This window comes from Gorilla gorilla, chromosome 1 (genome assembly GCF_029281585.2).
Source record: "Gorilla gorilla gorilla isolate KB3781 chromosome 1, NHGRI_mGorGor1-v2.1_pri, whole genome shotgun sequence".
In the NCBI taxonomy this organism is placed as follows: Eukaryota; Metazoa; Chordata; class Mammalia; order Primates; family Hominidae; genus Gorilla; species Gorilla gorilla.
Window position 1 is genome coordinate 215,815,813 of NC_073224.2, and position 20,036 is coordinate 215,835,848.

At 44.3% G+C, this 20,036-nt stretch overlaps 1 protein-coding gene across 1 annotated transcript; it reads left to right on the forward strand.

The window, feature by feature from the left end:
• Positions 1 to 9,394: 9,394 nt before the first annotated feature.
• LOC101131021 (large ribosomal subunit protein eL36-like) lies at positions 9,395 to 11,247 on the forward strand. Its single transcript, XM_055377438.2, has 3 exons — positions 9,395 to 9,420; positions 10,599 to 10,856; positions 11,163 to 11,247. Exons 1-3 carry the CDS (start codon positions 9,395 to 9,397, stop codon positions 11,245 to 11,247), a joined length of 369 nt encoding a protein of 122 aa, XP_055233413.2.
• Positions 11,248 to 20,036: the final 8,789 nt, after the last annotated feature.

Consider the following 20,036-nt stretch of genomic DNA (forward strand, 5'->3'; position numbering starts at 1 on the left):
CCTACGGGCTGAGAGCAGGGTAGAACTATTTCAGGCCCAACGTCAACATCCTTGAGAAATTCTTATCTGGAAAGAGTGGGGAGGTCGCCATGGCAACCTGTCCCAGGCCCAGCCCTGGCACAGCTCCAAGGCACACAAATAAAGCCATTGGAATGTGGTGCAGGGCTCAGGGCGGGATAACTAGAAAGTTGCCAAGTTTCCATGAAAACCAACAATGTGAGGCCTCAGCCTCTGGAAGATGTCAGTAGGGAAGCTTGGGTCCCCACAGGGTCTACCCATGGAAATATAACACATTCCTAAATAGCACATTTGTGCGCGCACACAGCATCACACGCACACAGCCTACTTGGATGACAGCGACACTGCTTCTTGAAAAAGAGCCTTGTTGAAAGGAGAGCACTGGCCTTAGAGCCAGACAGAGATTCCAGTACCCACCCTGTCAATTCCTGGGAACCCCAGGTCAGTTTCTGAACAAGTTATCCTCGTGGCCACCTCCCTTGCCTTCTCCATGTCTTTGTTCCAAGGTCATCTCCATGAGACATTTCCTGGTTACTTTATTTATTTATGTATTTATTCTATTTATTTATTTATTTTTCTTGAGATGGAGTCTCGCTCTGTCGCCCAGGCTGGAGTGCAATGGCACACTCTCGGCTCACTGCAACCTCCACCTCCAAGGTTCAAGCGATTCTCCTGCCTCAGCCTCCCAAGTAGCTAGGATTACAGGCATGTGCCACCACGCCCAGCTAATTTTGTATTTTTAGTAGAGGTGGAGTTTCACCATGTTGGCCAGGCTGATTTTGAACTCCTGACCTCAGGTGATCCACCCGCCTTGGCCTCCCAAAGTGCTGGGATTACAGGCATGAGCCACCTTGCCCAGCCGCCCTAGTCACTTTAAATCAAATTGCAGGCTGGGCACAGTGGCTCACGCCTGTAATCCCAGCACTTTGGGAGGCCAAGGCGGGTGGATTGCTTGAGGTCAGGAGTTCAAGACCAGCCTGACCAACATGGTGAAACCCCGTCTCTACTAAAAGTACAAAGGTTAGCCGAGCATGGTGGCGCATGCCTGTAATCCTAGCTACTTGGGAAGCTGAGCAGGAGAATTGCTTGAACCTGGGAGGCTAAGGTTGCAGTGAGCCGAGATCGTGCCACTGCACTCCAGCCTGGGTGACAGAGCAAGACTCTGTCTCAAAAAAAAAAAAAAAACAGAAAGAAATCAAATTGCAGCCTCACGCATCCCCCACGCTCCTACTCTTATTTTTCTCCATGCTCTTAGCACCACCTGACATGCTCTATATTTCACTTCCTTAACTTATTTATTGCCTTGTTAATGTCACTTCCACAGGGACAGGGATTTTTGTCCCTTTTGCCCATGCTCTACCTCCAGCACCTAGAAAATACCTGGCATGTAGTAGGTGCACAAGGAAGATTGTTGAGTAAATGCATGGACTTCTGTGAACATTAGTTTTGTCATTAGCAAAATAGGAGTCATTCTACCACCATAGGGTTAATGTGAGGGTTGAAGGAGATGCTATGGCATTAGTGCCCAGTCCTTAGCAGGGGTACTGGTGTCACTTCTGGTTACATCCTGCATTTGGTGAGGTCCCCTCATCACCTTCCTGTAGTACTTAGATCACATTTAAGAATGATTTTCATGGTATCTTACTTTCTGCCTGGGAAGGGGTATACCTGACCCCTGAGCCCAAGAATTTATCTGTGTCCTAGTCCTGCAAAACCACTAGACATTAAGCTGGGTGCGGTGGCTCACACCTGTAATCCCAGCACTTTGGGAGGCTGAGGCAGGCGGATCACTTGAGGTCAGGAGTTCGAGACCAGCCTGGCCAACATGATGAAACCCCATCTCTACTAAAAATACAAAAATTAGCCAGGCATGGTGGTGGGCACCTGAAATCCCAGCTCCCCGGAAGGCTGAGGCAGGAGAATCACTTGAACCCAGGAGGCAGAGGTTGCGGTGAGCCACGATGGCACCATTGCACTCCAGCCTGGGCGACAGAGCAAGACCCTGTCTCAAAAAAACAAACAAATAAAACCACTAGACATTAAAGACAGCAGAATCAGAGATTCAGTCCACAGAGAATTTTGCTCTAAATATTTGTTAGGAGTCTGTGTAAATAAACTAACTCATTAATAGGAAAGCACATCTCCAAAAAGATAAAGATTTGAACAAGCAGGAAATGTTTCACCTGTAAACGGAGAGAACAGATCATTTCTTGCATCCTTAACACATAACGGGTGGTGTATTAGGCACCTGACATGTCTTCTGTCATTTCCGTCTGTGTCAACCTTATAAGGAAGGTATTTAAGAATGAAGAAACTGGACAGGTGCGGTAGCTCACACCTGTAATCCTAGCACTTTGGGAGGCCGAAGCGGGTGGATCACTTGAGGTCAGGAGTTCAAAACCAGCCCGGCCAACATGGTGAAACCCCATCTCTAGTAAAAATACAAAAAAATTAGCCAGGCGTGGTGGCAGGCGCCTGTAATCCCAGCTACTTGGGAGGCTGAGGCAGGAGAATTGCTTGAACCTGGGAGACAGAGGTTGCAGTAAGCCAAGATTGTGCCACTGCACTCCAGCCTGGGCAACAGAGCAAGACTCTGTCTCAAAAAAAAAAAGAAAAAAGGAATGAAGAAACTGAGGCCTAGGTTAGGAAACTGGCCTGAAGTCTCACAGCAGTAAGCAGTGCAGCAGGAGTTGAACCCAGAATCAATCAAGCTCCGAAGCTTGTGTTCTTCCTGTTGTCCCACCCACCTCTGAAAATTCATTTAATAAAAGGCCTCTCTGCCAAACTAAGGAGTTTGGATGTATTCTGTAAAATACATTCTAGATGCAATGCAATTCTAAAAATAAAAAAAGCAACTGAGGTGTAAGTATTTGGGATCTACTAAGGAAGGAGGAATTATTTCTTCCCGAGATAAATCAGAAAAGCTACGGAGAGGAGGTGGCACTTCCTCCCAGCCTAAATGCTTTAGGGACTCGTATTCCATTAACTCATCTTTCCAGAGTTCATCGCTGGCTTTTGGTTCTAACACATGACCATGAACAGCACTCTCTACTTATATGAGTTTTCCATCTTGTCATATTTTCAGCAGGTCATTCCTTTGGGATCCTTTATTTTTATTTATAGCCTTTTGCATCATCTGACTGCAAGAGTTTCGCATGTTCTGGCAACAGCCAGTATCTGGGGGATGGGAGTCTCCAAGCACTACAAATTTTTAAGAAAGAGGATATATGAATTTAAGGTAGCTTAAACTCTTCTAGAACATATAAAAAGATTAAGGAATAATGCCTTATAAATTTAATATAAATAAAATTAATATAATATAAATAAAATAGCATATAAATTATATATATAATAAAATATAAATTTTATTTAATAAAAATAAAATTAATATAAATAAAAATTAATTTTAAAAATTAAAAAAAAAGAAAGAGGTTATGGAAGTTTCTCCAGAACAGAAACCTGCAAAGTCTAAAATCAAGGGCTATATCTAAGCAGTGTGCTGGAGTCTGCTTGAATCAACCCTTATGTTGAGTTACTTCAGGTAGCTTGAAATTAGACAAGGTAGAGTTATTTACACCACAGAAATCGACAAATGCTATAAATCAAGATCTTTTTTTTCCCTCCTATGGAGCCAGTTGTTAAACATTTACCAGCACATAACTGGCTATACCAGGTCTCCTGAAGCCCTGTCTATTATAAAACAGCAGAAAGAATCCTGGATTTGAAGTCAGGAAACTTGAGTTTTAGCCTCGTGTCATTATTAACACACTGTAAACCTTAGACAAGTCATTTCACCTCTCTCGGCCTCAGTTTCTTTACCTAGGGGAATTGGCTACATTCAAAAGCCAGGATCACCGGATGATAAGTTATTTCCCAAAAAAGAAAACAGGTTGGAGGTTCTTCAAGCTGTTTTCGATATTTTAAAAAGAAAAAAGAAAACCATGCATTAATCCTCTCGTAAGTCCACAAAGGTTAACTTAATTAATAAACTGTGTTTAATGCCTAAAATCTTTCAAAATATGAAACTCATGGAGAAAAAGATAGTAAGAGGAGTCAGCCGTCTGTTCCCCTAAATCCAATGAATTGACCACCTGAAATGGGACAGTCACTGTTGGTCACTAACGTTTCAGTGCTAAAGAAAACACTGCCCTGCCCTTGAGGAATTTACAGATTCAGGAGGCAGATAGACAGGCAAGTGTGCATCATAATAAATGGAATCTGTGTTCTGATGGGGTAAGAACTGGGCTTGAAGAGAGCATATAGCAGGGGCACGGCACTAACTGTTAGGAGGAGGCTTCTTGGGAGAAGGGACATCGAATGGGAATTAAAGCCCAGAGGTCCAGCCAGGTGTGATGGCTCATGCCTGTATTCCCAGCACTTTGGGAGGCCGAGGTGGGCAGATCACTTGAGTCCAGAAATTCGAGACCAGCCTGGCCAACATGGTGAAACCCCGTCTCTAATAAAAATACAAAAATTAGCTGAGTGTGGTGGCGGGCACCCGTGGTCCTAGCTACTCGGGAAGCTGAGGCAGGAGAATCTCTTGAACCCTGAAGTCAGAGGTTGCAGTGAGCCGAGATCACGCCACTGCACTCCAGCCTAGGCGACAGAGCCAGGCTCCATCTCATTTAAAAAAAAAAAAAAAGCCCAGAGGTCAGACAGTAGGAGCATTGGGGGAGTTGCAATCATTGAGAGCAACAAAAAAAGTCTGGTACAAGTTGATGCTGGGAAGGCACATAGGGCCTTTTGTATCAGGTAAGGGAATTCAGAATTTATCTCTAGCGTCCTGGGAAGCCACTGAAAGGTGTGTGAACAGGTGAGTAATTTGAGCTTTAGAAAACTCATCCAGGCTGTTGTGTGGAGCATAAATGGAAAGGAAACTCCACTGGAAGCTCAGAGACCAGTTTAGAGGCTCTTGCGGCAAAATGAGAGCCTGGTGACCTGGGGTGGAGAGTGGATGGATGAGAGGATGCACTAGGGCTTCAGGAACAAAGTGCCACACACTAGGGGGCTGAAAACAGCAGAAATGTATTCTCTCACAGTTCTAGAGGCTAGACAGCCAAAATCAAAGTGTCAGAGGGCCTCCGCCCCCTGGAGATTCCAGGTGGAATCCTTCCTCCCCTCTTCTTAGCCATCTCATGCCACTTTCTGCCTGGGCCATCACATGGGGCATTCTCCGTCTGTGTCTTCAAGTTGTCTTTTGATAAGGACAACAATCATTGGATTAATGACCCACCCTACTCCATTATTACTGTCTTAGATTATTGGGGCTACCGTAACAAAATGCTACACACTGGGTGGCTTATAAACAACAGAAATTTTTTCTCACAGTTCTGGAGTCTGAGAAGTTCAAGGTCAAGGTGGCAGGGCTGGGCATGGTGGCTCACACCTGTAATCCCAGTACTTTGGGAGGCCAAGGTGGGCAGATCACTTGAGGTCAGGAGTTTGAGACCAGCCTGGCCAACATGGTGAGAGTGTCTGTACTAAAAATACAAAAATTAGCCGGGTGTGGTGGTGCACACCTATAGTCCCAGCTACTCGGGTGGCTGAGGCAGGAGATTCACTTGAACCGGGGAGGCAGAGGTGGCAGTGAGCCAAGATTGCGCCACTGCACCCCAGCCTAGGCAACAGAACAAGACCCTATCTCAAAAGAAAAAAAAAAAAAAAAAGATCAAGGTGCCAGCAGATTTAGTGTCTGGTGAAAGTCTAATTTCTCACAGAGCCTTCTCACTGTGTCCTCACATGTTGGAAGGGGTCTATTTCATGAGGACACGAATCCCATTCTTGAGGGCTCCACCCTCATGATCCAATCACCTCCCAAAGGCCCCCTACCTCCTAATACCATCACCTTGGCCATCAGGCTCTCAACATATGCATGGTGAGAAGGTGACTATTCAGACTATAGCAATGACTTCATCTTAACTAATTATGTCTGCAACAATCCTGTTTCCAAATACAATCACATTGTGTGATACTGGGGGTTAGGATGCAAACATAACTTTTTAGGGCCGGGTGCAGTGACTCATGCCTGTAATCCCAGTACTTTGGGAGGCTGCGGCGGGCAGATCACCTGAGGTCAGAAGTTCAAGACCAGCCTGGCCAACACAGCGAAAGCCCATCTCTACTAAAAATATAAAAATTAGCCAGGCATGGTGGCAGACACCTGTAGTCCCAGCTACTCGGGGAGGTGTGAGCCACCGCACCCGGCCTCCAGGGCTCTCTATTAAAAAGAAATAAAGGCAGAGATTGCAGGGAGCCGAGATAGTGCCATTGCACTCCAACCTGGGCAACAGAGCATGACTCCGTCTCAGAAAAAAAAAAAAAAACAAAAAGAAACAGAGAGAGAGTAGATTTGAGATAGGAAATAAGCAGTTGCTGTCATGGTCCTCCCTTTGGCTGGCAACATTCAAACACATCGTCTTCCCATGAAGAAAATGCATTTGGAGGCCAGGCACAGTGGCTCACACCTGTAATCCCAGCACTTTGGAAGGCCGAGGTGGGTGGATCACTGGAGGTCAGGAGCTCAAGACCAGCCTGGCCAACGTGGTGAAACCCCGTTTCTACTAAAAATACAAAAATTAGCCAGGTGTGGTGCCGCATGCCTGTAATCTCAGCTACTCAGGAGGCTGAAGCAGGAGAATCACTTGAACTGGGAGGTGGAGGTTGTAGTGACCTGAGATCGCACCACTGCACTCCATCCTGGGAGACAGAGCAAGACTCCGTCTCAAAAAAAAAAAAAAAAAAAAAAAGAAAGAAGAAAGAAAAAGGAAATGCATTTGGCCCTCCCCAAGGGATACAGCAATAAAGTTACATCCAGTTACTAAATCCATCTCAAAGTCCAGGATCTCTAGAGGATTAGGGTCAGGATGTGGCTTCTCATGACTAGAGATCTGTAAGCTTAAAGACAATTTATCTCTCCCCAACAGGATAAGTGCAATAAAAATTCCCTTTGGGAAAAAAAGAACATGGCAAACACTCAGCTGTCTCTGGTCCATCGCACTTGTACAGTCCTGCAGGGCAGGAGTAGTGGGGACTCGCTATCCCTGCATTAGAGTTCCTTGGCTGGTCAATCTACAGCCCTTAGTTTTGTTCTCTGGAAGGATTCTCCTTGCTTGCTATTCCCCATGGCTGCATCTGGGGAGGGCACTGTGGGGAAGGCCATTCCTAGAGGCTGAAGAGCTTTAGCAGACCTCTCCTGCCCATGTAGATCAGGCACCATCAACTGCCTTGGGGCCGAACAGTCACGGGCTGTGCTGAATGACACAGCTGAATGGGGCAGGCTCTTTGACAATCCAAACCTTCAAGATCTTAGTAGGCTTCATCTGTTTGCTTTAGTTTCACGAATGACCCACATCAAAAGATCTTATTTAGATAGAGCTTTTAAGTCTGAAGACCTTACTTTTACCTCTGTATTCTACCAGTCCTCTTCTCACATAATTTAAAAGTCTTTGTCTTGAGACAATTCAAGATGATAGATGGGTTTAATGCTGCCACCCTTTGAAATGTAATTATTATCGGCTGGACACGATGGCTCATGCTTGTAATCCCAGCACTTTGGGAGGCTAAGGCAGGCAGATCACTTGAGATCAGGGGTTCAAGACCAGCTTGGCCAACATGGTGAAACCCCGTGTCTACTGAAAATACAAAAAATTAGCCGGGCATGGTGGTGTGTGATCCCAGCTACTTGGGAGGCTGAGGCAGGAGAATTGCTTGAACTCCGGAGGCAGAGGTTGCAGTGAGCCGAGATCATACTCCATCTCAAAAAAAAAAAAAAAAAAGAGCTTGAGACCAGCATGGGCAACATGGAAAATAGTTGTCTCTACTAAAAATACAAAAGAATTAGCTGGGCATGGTGGCACACGCCTGTAGTCTCAACTACTCAGGAGGCTGCGACACAAGAATCGCTTCAACCCAGGAGGCAGAGGTTGCAGTGAGTCAAGATCGCACCACTGCACTCCAACCCAAGCAACAGAGCAAGACTCTGTCTCGGAAAGGAAAGGAAAGGAAAGGGAAGGGGAAAGAAATGAAATGAAACGAAATGAGGGGAGGGGAGGGGAGGAGAGGAGAGGGGAGGGGAGGGGAGGAGAGGAGAAGGGAGGGGAGGGGAGGGGAGGGGAGGAGAGGGGAGAAGAGAGGAGAGGAGAGGAGAGGAGAGGAGAGGAGAGGAGAAAAACTGATCTGATAGAAAAACTACTGCTTCTGCTGCCACTACCACCACCAAGCACTAATGCCACTATTTCACTTGGACCAGGATCAACTCAGCTTGCAATTACTTCAGCTTTGAAAGCCATTCACCTCTGCCACCACCCTTACCAGGAAAATGATTTCCACTAACACTGAGTTCACTATGGGCCCGTGCTGTGCCAAGTAGTTCTGTGTGCTTTATTTCATTTAACCCTCCCTCTCTTCCTTCAGGTCTCAGCTCAAATGGCACCTCCCCTTTGAACCTCCCTCATAGTGGAGTGCCCCCTTTATTCTCTATCCTAAACCCTTCACAGAACATATATCAATGTATAATTATTTTATTCCACTTACTTTTAGTTGAATGAATGTTGAACGCCAGTAACCACTCTCCAAGGTGATTGCCATTATCTTATTTTACATCTAAGAAAATTTAAGTTCAGAGATTAAGTTCTATAATTAGCTCAGAGATTAAATCCTATAATTTGCTGAAGATTGCACAGCTAGTAAGTGTCACACCTGACACTGGAACCCAGACATACCTGACTCTAAAGCCCATGTTCTTAATAATACCACTTCTGAAAACCTTCAACAAATGAGAGGAATAGCCAGGAATTGGGGAGAGGGAAGAACAGACAGGAGTATATCTGGATCATAGCAGAGTTGAAAGACTAAGGGGCTTTATACTAGAAATGGTTCAGAAGTAGCCCTGGAAAGCAAAGAGGAATCCTTGCCCACTTCCTGATCCCAGGTATTTGAGAAGTAGACAAGGAGTGGCATCCTTTTGAGAGAGCTACAGAGGAAATCTCAGACGATGTCTGGGTTTCCGTCAGGCACAGAGGTAGAGGTAGAGACAGAGTTTCCGTGAAGAGTTTACATTCTAGAAGGGTTTGCTTAGCATGGGATGAGCCTTCAGCAGGTGCAGGGGGAATCTTTGGAGGAGCAAAGCAGCGGGAAGAGGCAACACAGAGTAGAATGGAGAGGAGGCTATAAAAGAAGAGGTCATAGGGTAATAGAGGGTATTATAGATTATGGGGATGTTAATATTTTGAACATTAAATCAAAGATTAGAGGATTGTGAGGGAGGACAGGCCCAACTGGCCACAACGTTTGCAAGGAATCTGTCCTGGCAGTCAGTTAATGGGCAGGGGGGAATTTAGGGCATTCTGGAAGAAATCAGTCTTGGCCTAAGTTGGTAATGCTTTTGAAGACACTCTCATCCAGGTAAACTGGCCAGTGATAGTTCTATTGAGTCCCCAGGACTCTATCAACAGTTGAACAAAGCAGAGGGAGGGTAGAAGAGTGAGTGGGCATGAGTCAGGCCTCCAGGAATGTGTCAGCAATGGCCTGCATTGATTTATTTCTAGTGTGATCATATAGCATAACAGGGGTAAGCCTGGAAGTTCCTGGACAAGAGATAATATGTTTATTCAGCTCTGAAACTCCAGAATATAACAGATTCCCACTGCATATACTAGAAGGTGGCTCACTAAATACTTGTTGAAGAAACAGATGAACAAATTATATATACTGTTTATTCTATTTGTGATGGCATTTAGCACAGCCATATAGCAATATAGAGTACTACAGAGCATTCAAATTTCAAGATTAGATCAATAGTCCCCTCTCGCCGGGTGTGCTGGCTCACGCCTGTAATCCCAGCACTTTGGGAGGCCGAGGCGGGCAGATTGCCTGAGCTCAGGAGTTTGAGACCAGCCTGGGCAACCCAGTGAAACCCTGTCTCTACTAAAATACAAAAAATTAGCCTGGTGTGGTGGCGTGCACCTGTAATCCCAATTACTCAGGAGGCTGAGACAGGAGAATTGCTTGAACCCAGGAGGCAGAGGTTGCAGTGAGCCAAGATCGCGCCGCTGCACTTCAGCCTGGGTGACAGAATGAGACTCCGTCTCAAAAAAAAAAAAAAAAAAATAGTCCCCTCTCCCCAAAAGAAAATCCCTGAAATATAGCAAATCTGTATTATAATGAAAGTAGCTCAGAGATCACAAATGAATACATTTAATGTTAGGAAGAAAATGAAGATTATTTACATGACTGGAAAAATATTCAAGGTAAACTGATATTTTCACTGAAAACCCTCTTTATTTGGAATGTTGGTTTTGGAACTGAGCCTGCAATTTCTCTAGACTACTTTCCCCAAGGGACTCAGTGCAACACTAGACCTTCTGTTTAACACAGCAAAGCTGATGCTATAAAACAAAGTGCAGCCATCACCATTAAGTAAAAGTATTAAGTAAAACCAGTAATATCAGTGGTTTAAAAGTTGCCACCTGAATTAATGCAGCCATTACCAATGTTAATAAACCCCTTTAAAGACATGGTAAAATGCTTTGGAAATAATACTATTTAAAAAAAGCTGCCTTCCGCCACGGCTGCCTTTGGAGAGCAGCAGCCGTGGCTCTGCGCTACCCTATGGCCATGGGCCTCAACAAGGGCCACAAGGTGACCAAGAACATGAGCAATCCCAGGCACAGCTGCCACCGCAGGCGCCTGACCAAACACACCAAGTTTGTGCAGGACATGATCCGAGAGGTGTGTGGCTTTGCCCCTTACGAGTGTCCCACCATGGAGTTACAGAAGGTCTCCAAGGCCATGGAGTTACTGAAGACCTCCAAGTTTATCAAGAAAAGGGTGGGGGCCAGGCAAAGTGGCTCAGCCTGTAATCCCAGCACTTTGGAAGGCTGAGGCAGTTGGATCACCTGAGGTTAGGAGTTCGAGACCAGCCTGGCCAACATGGCAAAACCCCATCTCTACTAAAAATACAAAAATTAGCTGAGTGTGGTGGCGCATGCCTGTAATCCCAGCTACTCAGGAGGCTGAGGCAGGAGAATTGCTTGACACAGGAGGCAGAGGTTGCAGTGAGCCAAGACTGCGCCACTGCACTCCAGCCTGGGCAACAGAGTGAGACTCTGTCTCCAAAAAAAAAAAAAAAAGAAGAAAAGGGTGAGGATGCATATCCATGCCAAGAGGAAGCGGGAGGAGCTCAGCAATGTCCTGGCTGCCATGAAGAAAGCCACTGCCAAGAAAGACTGAGCCCCTTGCCCTGTCCTCTTCCTGAAATAAAGAACAGCTTGACAGAAAAAAGAAAAAGAAAAAAAAAGCTGAATACAAAATTGTATAAAAAGTATATTCTTTTTTCTTTTTTATTTTCATTAATTTATTTTTTATTTTTTTGAGATAGGGTCTGGCTCTGGTCACCCAGGCTGGCATGCAACGGTGCCATTATAGTCTACTGCAGCCTTGAATGCCTGGGCTCAAGCAATTCTCCTGCTTCAGACACCAAAGTAGCTGGGACTACAGGTACATGCCACCACACCAGCTTTTTTTTTTTTTTTTTTTGTGGAGATGGGTCTCACTTTGATGCCCAGGCTGGTCTCAAACTCCAGGCCTCAAGTGATCCTCCCATCTTAGTCTCCAAAGGGTTGGGTTTACAGGCATAAGCCAGCCCACCCAGCCCCCAAAAATTACATCCTTAAATTTGACAAAACATGTGCAAAACTTCAATCCTGCACACTCTGGCAGAATATCACTAAGAGAAATTAAAGAAGATCTAAATAAATGGAGAGACATACCATATTCATGGATTAGAACACTCCATACTGTTAGAATGCTTGTTACTGTAAAACCACAAATGTCCATCATCAACAATTCATTGTTCAAAATGGTTGCTTACATTTTATATTATTAACATCTGAAAAGTATAAGCATTTGTATTAAATTTGGTGTGTTTCTGGGTAAGCTCAACAAAAAAGTAGTTTCTAAACCTGCAAAGAAGATGACCAGAGCTTAGACTGTAGATTTTTTACTGAAGTAGATTTTTACTGAAGGAATGTCCTACCAGTGAGCAAATCTCTTTGGCTCTTTTTAGCTTTAACAGTCTGAGACTAAGCCTCAGCCTCACAGGTAGAAGCAATATGTGAACTAATTTCTCAAGATGATATTTCTGAAATAGTCCCTAGGGCAAGAAATCTTCATTTTCTCACATGTGAAATGAGATGAATTCCTATGTTGAGTGATAGGGCTATATTACAGATAAATTTGGATCTTCAGGATACTGGAAAGAAAGTCACCGTTAGTAATTTTTATGTGAAAATCATTCCCAACATTAAGAGTCAGATTTAAGAGGAAGAATCAGCAAGGGAGACTGAAAAGGAATGTCTGGTAGAATGGGAGAAAAACCTGTGTGGCATCCTAGAAGCCAAGTGAAGAAAGACGGCCGGGCGTGGTGGCTCACGCACGGTGGCTCACGCCTGTAAACCCAGAACTTTGGGAGGCTGAGGAAGGCAGATCACCTGAGGTCAGAAGTTCGAGACCAGCCTGACCAACATGGAGAAACCCCATCTCTACTAAAAATACAAAATTAACCAGGCATGGTGGCGCATGCCTGTAATCCCAGCTACTCAGGAGGCTGAGGCAGGAGAATCGCTTGAACTCGGGAGGCGGAGGTCGCAGTAAGCCAAGATTGTGCCACTACACTCCAGCCTGGGCAACAAGAACAAAACTCCATCTCCAAAAAAAAAAGAAGAAAGAAAAAAAGATGACTAGGTACTGTATCAATCAGAATCTAATCAAGAAAATCAGTCTAGGTGTTTCAAATAGAATAAATTAATAATGAAACTGGCTACAAGAGTGTTAAAAGGGAAGGAGTATCAAAAGAGGGGAGATGAGATTACTCAAAGATCAGTAACTTCAGGAAACCATTACCACCTTCGGACAGAGGAACAAAAACCTTATCCAAAACTCAGAGACAGGATCTCTGAGGATTCTGTCTCTAAGGATCCTGTTAGCTGTGGGATCCCAGTTGTTTAAACAGGAACCCAAGAATCTGTACTTCCAAGTCATTGCTCCTGTCCCTGCAGCCACCTCTCAGATCCATTACAACCATTTTCTTTTTTTTTTTTTTTTTTTTTTTTTGAGATGGAGTCTCACTCTGTTGCCCAGGCTGGAGCGCAGTGGCACAATCTCGGCTCACTGCAACCTCCGCCTCCCAGGTTCAAGCAATCCTCCTGCCTCAGCCCCCCTAGTAGCTGGGATTACAGGCATGTGCCACCATGCCTGGCAAATTTTTGTATTTTTAGTAGAGATAGGGTTTTGCCATGTTGGCCAGGCTGGTCTCAGACTCCTGACCTCAGGTGGTCCACTCGCCTCAGCCTCCCAAAGTGCTGGGATTACAGGCATGAGCCACTGCATTACTACCATTTTCACTGGAGCCAGTGCCATCACCATCAATTACCTCTGCTGGCCAAAGATGCCACCAGAATCCAAAAGCAGGAAGAGAGTCAATTCCTCCTTCCATCCTCCAGTATCACACCAATGCCTTTCATCGTCAGAATATAAACAGAAGCCAGCTAGCAAGGAAGCCTAGAAAATACAGTTTGTCACTCTCTGAAATGTCTACCAGAGTGCAGAAGGGCAGGTGAGAGCAACAGCACAAGTTATTGGTTACCCAGCATGTTTTGTCACTCTACCTACATTTAACTTTTTTTTTCTTTATTTTTTCAGATAGTCTCACTCTGTTGCCCAGGCTAGAGTGCATGGCAGTGGCGCAATCATGGCTCACTGAAAGCTTGACTTCTCGGGCTCAGGTGATCCTCCTACCTCAGCCTCCTGAGTAGCTGAGACTACAGTTCACTCACTATGTTGCCCAGACTGGTCTTGAATTTCTGAGCTCAAGGGATCTACCTGCCTTGGCCTCCTAAAGTGCCAGGATTACAGGCATGAGCCACCGCTCCCAGCCTATATTTCACATTCATACAACAATTAAAACTACTTCATGCTCTTCTCCTTGAATATGCAAATAATCTCTCCCACAAAGACCCATTCTCTTCCTCAAAAATGTGAGATATAAAATCCACCTCTGGTCAGGCGCAGTGGCTCATGCCTATAATCCCAACGCTCTGGGAGTCTAAGGAGGGTGAATCACCTGAGGTCAGGAGTTCAAGACCATCCTGGCCAACATGGTGAAACCGTCTCTATTAAAAATAAAAATAAAAATTAGCCAAGTGTGGTGGCGGGCACCTGTAATCCTAGCTACTCAGGAGGCTGAAGCAGGAGAATCGCTTGAATCCGGCAGGCAGAGGTTGCAGTGAGCTGAGATGGTGCCACTGCACTCCAGCCTGGGTGACAGAGTGAGATTCAATCTCAAAATAAGGAAATAAATAAATTTAATTTAATTTAATCCACCTCTGAATTTATCTCTGGGTGATGCTAAATCATCTTTTAGCCCAATCACAATCCCATCTGGATATTCAATAACTCAAAGACTAAGTCGAAGTTAGTTACCAACACTGCCTCATCTTATAACGTCCATAAACCTTTTGGGGCTCCCTATTTATCTTCAGATTATATACCGTCAAAATCCAGCTGGGTGCGCAGTGGCTCATGCCTATAATCCCAGCATTTTGGGAGGCCAAAGTGAAAGGATCACTTGAGCCCAGGAATTCAAGACCAGCCTGGGCAACAAAGTGAAACCCCATCTCTGCAAAAAGTTCTTTTTAAATTAGCTGGACATAGTGGCGCACACCTGTAGTTCCAGCTACTTAGGAGGCTGAAGCAGAAGGATCACTTGAACCCAGAGTTTCAAGGCTACAGTGAGCTATGATTGCACCACTGCGCTCCAGTCTCAGCGACAGAGTGAGATCCCATCTTAAATAAATAAATAAAGTCTCCCACATTTGGGGTTTAAGGACCTATCAAGCTAGACCAAAGTCCTCCTTTTTCTTCCCAATTAGCAACAATCGCACCTCATTGGCTATGGTATCGCCACTGCACAAAGCTCGATCTTCCTTTCATAACTTCTCACTACTGATTAGATTGATCTGTATTTCATTTCCCAAACACACCTTGTATATGTCTCCCTCTAAGCTTTTGAGCTTGTCATTCCTGCCACCCAAAATGCTTTCCCCATTCTCTTTTTCTTTTCTATCTCCTCTGCTCCAAACCTACCATTTTTGAAGGTATGGCCCAGGTTCAATGTCTGCACACAGCTCTCTCCCAAAGGCACCAGCCCCCTGGGACAAAATAACCCCCTTGGGTTTGATTCTTCCTGGCTTCCCCACAGCACCTAGTGGCACAATGCCTCCCACATATCCATTTACTGACAAATACCTGGCTGTGGAGGACAGGGAAAAGGCAACGCATAGCTAGCTATTAATTCAAAGCCCAACATCAGCTTCCTGTAGCCTCCCATCGTCCCTACTCAGGCTCTGTTTGATTCTGAATTAAAATCTGAAGCAGTACATCAATTCACCACAGCAAACCTCAAAGGAGTTCAGCTAGTCTCCAGAGACACTGTTCTCAGATTACTACCAAGCTAGCAACCTGGTTGAGGTCATTAGCAAACCACACCACTTGCCAGCTAACATCAAGTCAAAGACAGAGGCAAACAAAATGATTTCAAAGGGGCATTGCTCAACAGGAATTGTTCACCCTGAGAAAACGTGCAGGACACTGAAGAGCTAAGACCCAGAACTCAACACATTCCTGCTTAGCCATCCTGGGTTTGTTCCCAACAAAGGCTAGAAGATGCAAAGCCATTGCAAGTCTTCTTTCTCTACAGGGGTTTTAAGATGTGATTTGGAATGCTAATTTCTACCAACAGTGAAATTGTGCATAAACACAAAGGGCAATTAGCAAAGACCCTAGAGACATAGTTCTTGTCCCAGTTCTGCCCTGGATGAACCTTGTACTTTTCCCTCCCCTGATCTTAGTTTTCTTATCTGAAATATGAGAGGGTTGAACTAGATCATCTCCAAGGACCCTTCCAATCATGAAATCCAAAAACATCTTTAATTGCTTTCTGCTTTCCTTGTTACAAGATGTCCAATTATTCATTGAAGACCATTACTATCTATTATCTTGGAGGCTACTATTTATTATCTTGGAAGCTACCATGTATGACTGTTAGAGTTGTGCACTGAACAAATCCAGAGAGCACCATTCATATTATAGTCTATGTAAACTACATTCCTGTGTTGGGCAGTGTACAACCTGAATATCCACATATAACAGCCCTGATTACGCTCTTCAATTTTGTAAATAGTTAAGGTTTTACTTTTTATTTTCCTTTATTTTTTGGACAGGGTCTTACTCTGTCACCCAGGCTGGAGTGCAGTGGTGTGATCCATGGCTTACTGCAGCCTCAACTACCCAGGCTCAAGTGACCTTCCCGCCTCAGCCCCCCAAGTACATGGGACTACAGGCATGTGCCACCATGCCCAACTAATTTAAATTTTTTGTAGAGATGAGGTTTCACCATGTTGCTCAGGCTGGTCTTGAACTCCTTGCCTCAAGCGATCTGCCCACCTCTGCCTCCCAAAGTGCTGGGATTACAGACTTGAGCTACCACACCTGGCCTCTTTTATCTTCTTCATATCCATTATTTCCTGACCTTGGTTCCTGCTGGCAGAGCTGAAACTATATTAATATGTAGTACTGACTGACCAAAGTATTCTCTTATTAACTAACTCGTAATCATGTACATTGAATGAGAATAATAATAATGTTAATATTTATTGACATTTGTAAATATGTATTGATCACCTACCATGTGCAAGATACTGGACATGTACTACTACATTGGTTCCTTATGAAATCCTATTAGGTATAAACTACTATCCTCATCTTTGGATGATGATGTAGTTTGGATGTGTGTCTCCTTCAAATCTCATGTTGAAATGTGGCCTCCAATGTTGGAGGTGGGCCTGGTGGGAGGTGTTTGGGTCTTAGGGCCAGATCCCTTATGAATGGCGTGGTGCCATCCCCATGGTAATGAGTGAGTTCTTGCTCTGGTAGTTCACACAATGTCTGGCTTTTCAAAAAAGCCTGGCATCTCTCTTGCTCTCTCACCATGTGAGAGAGGGGTGAGATGGTCCTAAGGAGTATGAGCGAAGGTGATAATATTTTGATCCTCAAGGCAAGGACCAAAGCTGAAATGTCCATTCGAAGTGAATAATACACAAGCTATTTCTTCCCAACAGTTATCACTGAGCAAAGAGGAAGAAAGAGTCAGACTTAAATAAAGAAAAAAGACAGTGTTTCTAAAGTGAAACACTCTGTGTACAGAGTCCAGAGAGGGAGCAAAGTCAAAACCTAGAACAGTCCTGGCTGGGCGCAGTGGCTCACGCCTGTAATCCCAGCACTTCCGGAGGCTCAGGCGGGTGAATCACCTGAGGTCAGGATTTCGAGACCAGCCTGGCCAACATGGTGAAACCCCGTCTCTACTAAAAACACAAAAATTAGCCAGGTGTGGTGGTGCATGCCTGTAATCCCAGCTACTTGGGAGGCTGAGGCAGGAGAATTGCTTGAACATGGGAGGCAGAGGTTGCAGTGAACCGAGATTGCGCCACTGCATTCCAGCCTGAATGATACAGTGAGACTCTGACCCAGAAGAAAAAAAAAAAAAAAACCTAGAACAGTCCTAAAACAGAGGTCGTCTTGCCCTAAATCAGGATCAGGTAACAGCTTCACCTTCTCACCCAGGGCTCCAAGTCACCCGATTCTCCCACATGCCTGCAGGCTGTGTGTTATGCAAGTCACTGGATTATAAGAACAGCAGTGAAATTAAACAGTTAAATCTCTGCATCTTTGCTTTTCATGCCTAAAGTCTCTCCATGTGAAAAAAAAATCATGTGATTTTTTTCCCCCATAACTGTGTGGCTCCTTGCATTGTTCCAGATTTGAAAATAAATAATGATTGATATAGAACATGGTTCTAAAAATGTTAATGAATTTGTTTACTGATATATTTAATCTCTAAAATACTTTGAATTTAAAAAGAAATAAAAATTAACTATGACTACATACAATGAAAGAGATACATATTTTTAAAACACCCTGTACAATTCTACAACTTTATTGCATATTTATATGACTTGGATATGTCTATACAAACTCTATATATTTTACTAAAAATCATTGAATTGTACACTTACAATGGGTGTGTGTGTGTGTGTATATATATATATATATATATTTTTTTTTTTTTTTTTTTTTTGGTGGGGGTCAAAGTCTCGCTCTTGTTGCCTAGGCTGGAGTGCAATGGCACAGTCTCAGCTCACTGTAACCTCCGCCTCCCCGGTTCAAGTGATTCTCCTGCCTCAGCCTCCCAAATGGGTGGAATTACAGGCACCTGCCACCACACCCAGGTAATTTTTGTATTTTTAGTAGAGATGGGGTTTCGCCATGTTGGCCAGGCTGGTCTGGAACTCCTGACCTCAGGTGATCTGCCTGCCTCAGCCTCCCAAAGTACTGGGTTTACAGGCATGAGCCGCCGCACCTAGCCACAGTGGGTATATTTTATAGTATGTAAATTATACCTCAATAAAACTTTTAAAAAAACCACCCTGTACAAGACTTAAAAGCAAACATAAGCCAGCAGAATATATTTGCTGTGAAAATAACTGAAATAAAATCACACCACAGAAATCTTCAAAATTCTGAGAAAAGCATTTACATCTCAATGGAAAATGAGCAAAATAAATAAAAGTTGTCAATAAACATGAGAAAAACCTTCATCTTCACTAGCAATCAAATAAACATGGAGGCCAGACGCAGTGGCTCACACCTGTAATCTCAGCACTTCGGGAGGCCAAGGCAGGCAGATCACCTGAGGTCAGGAGTTCAAGACCAGCCTGGCCAATACAGCGAAACTCCGTCTCTACTAAAAATACAAAAATTACCCGGGCATGGTGGTGCATGCCTGTAATCCCAGCTACTTGGGAGGATGAGGCAGGAGAATCGTTTGAACCTGGGAGGAGGTGGTTGCGGTGAGTCAATCACGCCTCTGCACTCCAGCCTGGGAGACAAAAGCAAAACTCTCTCAAAAAATAAATAAATAAAATAAACATGTTTTTAAGAAGTAAAGGTTTAATCTATGAAAAATGGCAACTTCTTTTTTAAGGTAACATCCAAAATAGGTGAGGATGGCTGACACAGGCTGAGAAAACACCTTGGTGTCCTTAGATATCACCTCCCTTCCTAAACAGGAGTGAATCAGGGCCAGGTGCCGTGGCTCACACCTGTAATACCAGTGCTTTGGGAGACCAAGGCAGGCGGATCACTTGAGGTCAGGAGTTTGAGACCAGCCTGGCCAACATGGTGAAACCTCGTCTCTACTAAAAATACACAAATCAGCCAGGCATGGTGGTGCATGCCTGTAGTCTCAGCTACTCGGGAGGCTGAGGCAGAAGAATCACTTGAACCCAGGAGGCAGAGGTTGCAGTGAGCCAGGATAGTGCCACTGCACTCCAGATTGGGTGACAGAAAGAGACTCCATCTTGAAAAAAAAAAAAAAAAGAGTAAATCAGATCCCCTTCCTTTGGGTTTCCGGTGTCACCTGAAATTTACATCTATTGTACCTTATTGTTGCTGGCTATTTACAGGCCTATATCATCCAGTTAAATTTCAAACCTCTGAGAACTGTGGCTTAGTCTTCCATATATACCTGGCACAGAGTATAAACTCTACACGTGTTCACTGTGTGTGTATTGAATGGGTAATGAGAATGAAACCAATGCGACCTTTCCAAAGGTTATTTTTATCTTGTATATCAAGTTCTTAAAATTGTTCATGTTCTTTAAGTCAGTCATTCAACACTTTGGAATTTGTCCTTAAAATTTTGTGCTTCTGAGGTGAACAACAATGGTTATCTCAAGGTTAGTGTATTAGACCATTTTCATACTGCTATAAAGAACTGCCCGAGATTGGGTAATTTATAACAGAAAGAGGTTTAATTGACTCACAGTTCAGCATGGCTGGGGAGGCCTCAGGAAACTTACAATCATGGTGGAAGGCAAAGGGGAAGCAAGGGACCTTCTTTACAA

Coding starts and splice junctions, on each gene's coding strand:
- LOC101131021 (XM_055377438.2), top strand. CDS start 9,395: ATGCTTTTGAAGACACTCTCATCCAG. Junction 9,421..10,598: donor TTGAAGACACTCTCATCCAG/GTAAACTGGCCA, acceptor CTGCCTTTGGAG/AGCAGCAGCCGTGGCTCTGC. Junction 10,857..11,162: donor AAGAAAAGGGTGGGGGCCAG/GCAAAGTGGCTC, acceptor GAAAAGGGTGAG/GATGCATATCCATGCCAAGA.